Source organism: Phaethon lepturus, unplaced genomic scaffold (assembly GCF_000687285.1).
Source record: "Phaethon lepturus isolate BGI_N335 unplaced genomic scaffold, ASM68728v1 scaffold24433, whole genome shotgun sequence".
Lineage (NCBI taxonomy): Eukaryota > Metazoa > Chordata > Aves > Phaethontiformes > Phaethontidae > Phaethon > Phaethon lepturus.
The window spans coordinates 10,728-16,285 of NW_010531521.1; the positions used below are offsets into that span (position 1 = coordinate 10,728).

Below are 5,558 nucleotides of genomic sequence, written 5' to 3' on the forward strand. Positions count from 1 at the left end.
AGCAAGGAGAAGAAAGGTGAAAGGCAGTTTGTGAAAAAAAGTGAAATTAAATGGGTTTAACTGGGTCAGTATAACCTTGCAACAAGCCCGCACTGCGCTCTGGAGCTTCTCTCCAAAACGCAGACCGAGGCATCGCCTTATTCCAGGTTTTGATACCTGAAAGTAGCAAGTAAAACTACCTGAAGGAAAGTCCCCCATAGTCTCTGTTCCACGACATGCAGGCGGCATCTAGGAGTGTCAGGGTAAATCAGGAAAGCAGACAAAGGAGGGCAGGCGAATTAGCCTTTACTCAGTCTGGTTTCCACACTGGGAACTGGGATCATGATGATAATCCTCACTCTCAGCCTTGCTGGTGTAGAGCAAAGGGAGGTTCATTTGCACAACATTCATGACTTTATGGGGGGGATGACAAGACATGATGCCAAATGACCAGCTAATTTTTCTAGAGAGGAGAAAGAAATGTCATCTTTCCTATTCAAAGAGCATTGAGGAAGTGGGAAGCTCCCTCACCGTGCCTCTGGCAGTCTTGGTATCGGCAGTCTTGGTTTCGGCAGTCTTGGTTTCAGCAGCTTGGTATAGATAGACCCAGTATAAATATTGGGACAGAGAACAGCTCTCTCCCAAAACCTGGCTGCCTCTCCTGGGCGAATGGGTGAGGACATTATCTAATCTTACGTTAGCGTGTCCTGCTAACAGGCCACGCTGTCCTGTGGTTATCAGTTCTGATACATGACTCTGTGGAGCTGGCAGTCATTTGCCCACAGCCTTATTCCCACTAGAAGGTGCATGTGAGCACCTAACCTGTAGAAACCAAGCACAGGCACAGATGGCCTGTGGCCATTCTTGCTCCTTCAGGCAATAATTCTCGTCTTCTTGTCTCCGCTACACACAGCACCGGGCTCAGAAAGCTCCCCCTGGGCAGCACAGTCACTGTCAGAGATGTTTCAACCGGCACTGCCGCGCACCAATTGAGCCCTCCATCTCCTGCATGGTGATCAGCTGCCGCTTTCACTGCGGGGCCACCTTCCACATGTGCAAGGCAGAGGAGCACCAACTGCTCTGTCCCTTAGAGCAGGTGTCCTGCCTCAACTCAGCCTATGGTTGCCCTTTTTCCATGGCCCGCTTTAAGCTGGCGAAGCACCTCCAGGTCTGTCCAGCCAGTGTTGTCTGCTGCTCAATGGAGTGGAATCGCTGGCCAAACGTGGATTCAGACACAACCCTCCACAGGAACATTATGAAGGATACCTTGAATGAAGAATGTCTTGACACAGCCTTGGCGCTCAGAGACCAGAAAATACTTTTCAGGACTTTGAAAATAGCTGACTTGTTTCCAGAGTGGAGGAAAAAGGATGAAGTGGAAGAGCTAATGGATGAAGACATGGGTGAGGAAGAGGGTGCTGTGGGAGGAGTAGCCTGTGGTTCCCAAGGGGGAGACAACCAGTTGTCTGAGCTTAGCCAACGTGAGCGTGAAGATCTGGCAAAGGACAAAGAGGGAATGGATCTGGGGAGTTACAAAACCTGGGAGAATATTTTCAGCAAAGAGCTCCTGGCTTGCAAGGTAACGGGCTCAGCAGCCAGCGCAGGACAAAAGACAGAGGAAGGTTCCAAGAAAACAGCATCAGCTCCTCAAGCTGCCAGCTCCACAGAGGAGGCAAAGGAAGTACCTGATGGTGCAGAAAAGGCAAAAGACCAAAAGCCTGAACAAGTAACACCGAATACAGAAATGACAGGACTGGCTCCTTGGCAAGAAGGGGTCCTGGAGAGGCTGAAGAAGGAAGTTGGTGTAGGAGATTACAACATGTATCTGGTACATCATGGGGGAATGCTCATCCGCTTTGGCCAGCTAGCTGCTTGCACGCCCAAAGAAAAAGACTTTGTCTATGGGAACTTGGAAGCTCAGGAAGTGAAGACTGTTTACACATTCAAAGTGCCAGTTAGTTACTGTGGCAAAAGAGCACGACTAGGAGATGCACTGGGCCACAAGATACCAACTTCAGACAAGTCAGTGGATACCTCAGAATTGGGAATAAACCTAGAAGAACTACCCAAGGCAAATGTAGTTAAAGCTGCACTGCTGTGTGCACTGGAGAAAGAGCTGAAAGGCCATGAGATCTCCGAAGCAAGGGGTATCGACGGACTCTTTGTGGATTTTGCAACACAGACATACAGCTTTCCTCTGGAGCCCTTCTCCTCCAATGCTGTTCTAGCAGATATTCTGGATGAAAAAAGCCCACCGGAACTCCACGTGGAGCTCTACACTGAATGTGTAACCAGAAGACACAACAAAAGCAGTTCAGCTTTCACATTCACTTGCAGTCATTTCTTCAGGAGGGATGAGTTCCCATTCCACTTCAAGAACGTGCATGCTGATATCCAGTCATGTCTGGACGGTTGGTTCCAGCATCGCTGCCCACTGGCCTACTTGGGATGTACTTTTGTTCAAAATCACTTCCGTCCTGATGGACTTAAGGCCAAGGTTATATACAGCAAGCCTCTCAAGACGTTTGCTATTAAGCCAGAGGTGGACACCCTCCTTGCTGAATCAGGGAAGAGCATTTCCACAGTGGTTAATCAAGGGAGAAACAAGGACTCGCTGAGCAGCCTCCCAGTGGAAGTGCTCAAGTACATTGCAGGGTTCCTGGACAGCTTCAGTTTATCTCAGCTATCACAAGTGTCAGTGCTTATGAGGGACATCTGTGCCACTCTTCTTCAAGAGAGGGGAATGGTCCTGTTGGTCTGGGAGAAAAAAAGATACTCCCATGGTGGTACTTCGTGGAAAGCTCGCAAAAAGGCAAGTGACTGTGACATTGGGAAAAAAACAGCCATGGGTTCTCCCCAGATAAAACACAAGCATAGCAAGGAATGCGGCATATAAGCATACAAATGTGAGGAAGGTTCATGAGGATGTGAATTTGTACCACAGTTGTCAGGGCTGTAAAATACAGTACATGTAGCAAAGGTAGGAAGCTGTAAATGGACATCCTCTGACTAGCTGAAAGTCCCCACCCAAGCTTGTCTTGGGTACTCTGCTTGCGTGTGCACTGTTTTTAGGCACTGGGAACTGAGAATTCCTGATATTTCAAGGTTACACATGGGATTTTGAAGAACTTGAGGTTCACACTTTTTTGTTGTTCCTTACAAGCTGATCTAGGGTATGTCAAAACTAAAACATGCTTCAGAATGCCAAAAGGGTAAAGAACAAGGAGACGTGGCTGTGAAAGACTCTCAGGTGTTCACATCAACCCCCAAGGGCTTTCATGATTATGAAAGCCCATGTTCACAGGATTGTACTAGTTCACAGGATGACTTCTTGAGTTGTGAGCACCTGAGGGAGCAGCACAGGGATAGGAAGCCTTCTTCTGCAAAGCTGGCCTCCAGCTGTTTGCGCTGGAAAATTATCATCTCCCTCATTGGCTGTTTGGGTAGTCTCAATGAAATAGGTAAACACAGATCAGTTTAAGTCCTAGCCAAACAATAGTTATTACAGGGGTTTTTCCTAGCTGATAGCCTTGCAGCTGCTCTAACATAAAACTGCTCCAAAGAATAACATGAGAGACTCCAGTATGACCAAGCAGACAAGACAGAGATCTAGGAACAAGTAATTTAGATCCAAGGAAGACTCCCAGAAATTATTTAAGGACCTGGCTTTCAAGCAGACTCCTGAAGATCTCCAACCTATTGATTCTTATCAAAGGGAAACTTAGTGGTTTGTGACTCTTTATTAAGAGAAGGTACTCTTTAATAAGAGAAAAAAAATGAAGCATGGTGAATTCAAAATCTGTGTAACAAAGTTTGGTGTCTGCCAGTTGCATTAGCCCAAACCAAAGCAGGAATTAGCCACTGAAATAATTTACTGGAGGATGTGGCTTCATTCAGTAAAACGAAGAAATTCCAGCTGTGCAATCAAATAGCAATTAACTTCACTTACTGTAGTGCAATTTCAAACCAGCAGCCTTGAATTTAAGGACTGTCTAACCCCTCCCATGTTAGCTCTCTGTACTGACCACACAGGAATCTTCTTTACAATGCACAGACTCTGCTTGAAAACATTCTGTTTGTGATTAGTCTGAATTTCTTGACTACTGTGTATAATAGCTTAGGACTAGGACAGGGTAACTACTTAGGGTCAGGTAATCTTAAGCGTAGCACACACACGTTCTGTCCTTCTTCCACATGAAGAGACATTTTTAGGGAGAAGAAAGCTACTATGACTTTTAAAATTAATTTGACTTAATGGTGTACAGCAAATATTAAAGTGACATAATCACAGTCTTATCACTACATGCTAGTATATCACTAAACGATTCATGGTATCACTGCAATCAAAATCATACAATTTTATCTGCACATTTCTAACTTTTAAAAGCTTGTATCTCCTCTAGGAATAACCCTAACCCAGGCTTGTTCTGGGGTGGGGTGAATAACAACAGCGTTTTAACGTTCGTTACTTAGAAGGTACTGATAGGTGCTTTGGAAGGTCTTTACGAAGTCCGGTTTCTTCGAGATACATATCACAAAAGCGTGCTATAGTCACTCTGCTTTATAAACATCCTGGATGCACCTGTAAACATCTTGGATCACACCGTACATGTGGTGGGGTGTTCTGTAGAGGTGCGGTGGTCAGATGCCCTGGATTTCCCCATGCCCCACGCTGGATTGGCACAAAAAACTGTAGCAGGATACTTCCCTGTCAAAAATGGCAGGTGGTGACCAAAGCAGCAAAACCAGCAAGCAGAGGTACATAACAATACAGACCACATTTTCACTTGTTATGTCAGCCCTGCACAATCAGGTGTTCACTAGCCTGTGCAGTACGAGTAACGCACACCCACTATAAGCATATATATATTTTTTAAATCCTCTTCTATTTTTACCAACATTCCCATTTTCTCTCCCCAACTTCTCTCCCCTTTCCCGTATTAGATCTGGCAGTTCAGCAGCCTGTTCTCTAGAGTTAACAAGTGGCAGCGCAATGACGTCGCGTGCATGTCAGAGCACCTGAAGAATTGTCCCTTCAACCAAGTGGAGCACAAGACAGACCCCGTGCTGCTGACAGGCATGTGCGAATCCCGAGAGCAGACTCAAAAGACTTTGGTTTCTACTTTCAAGCACAGAGTCTGAAACAATATGCTTCCCCTCTGCCAGGCTCCTTTCAGAGCCCTTTAAAACAAGATTTGGGAATTTGAGTGTAAAGATCATTGCTTTCAACTCTCCTTTGGACTTACAAAACTGGCTTCTCCCAGCTGCGGTTGGAACATCCTGCATCTTTTTTTTTTTTTTCTGCCTACATTAATTGAATTGTTAAAATTTCACCTAGTGCTCACTGACATCACGTGCTTTCTGTTTCTGTTCCTTGCTCAATACAGCATCCCGAAGCAAGCAATCGGGATCTTGTTCGAAACAGCATCTTCACAACCTTGAAGGTAGGCTGCCGCTCCTGCACTGTGTCCCTGGGAGAAGCAAGAGCAGTTCATGCACCTGGCTCAGCTAAGTCTGAAACACTTCAGTTTTGGCTGGAAAGCCAAGTTCTGGGAGCACGGGCAGATACCCTCCTATCC

At 46.0% G+C, this 5,558-nt stretch overlaps 1 protein-coding gene across 1 annotated transcript in view; it reads left to right on the forward strand.

Moving 5' to 3' along the window:
- Positions 1-5,121, forward strand: part of FBXO40 (F-box protein 40) — a gene marked incomplete at its 5' end in the record, with an annotated part of 11,929 nt that extends 6,808 nt beyond the window's left edge. The window contains 2 exon segments of the mRNA XM_010284597.1: positions 893-2,791; positions 4,924-5,121. Of these exon segments, the coding sequence (XP_010282899.1) occupies positions 893-2,791; positions 4,924-5,121 (2,097 nt within the window).
- Positions 5,122-5,558: the final 437 nt, after the last annotated feature.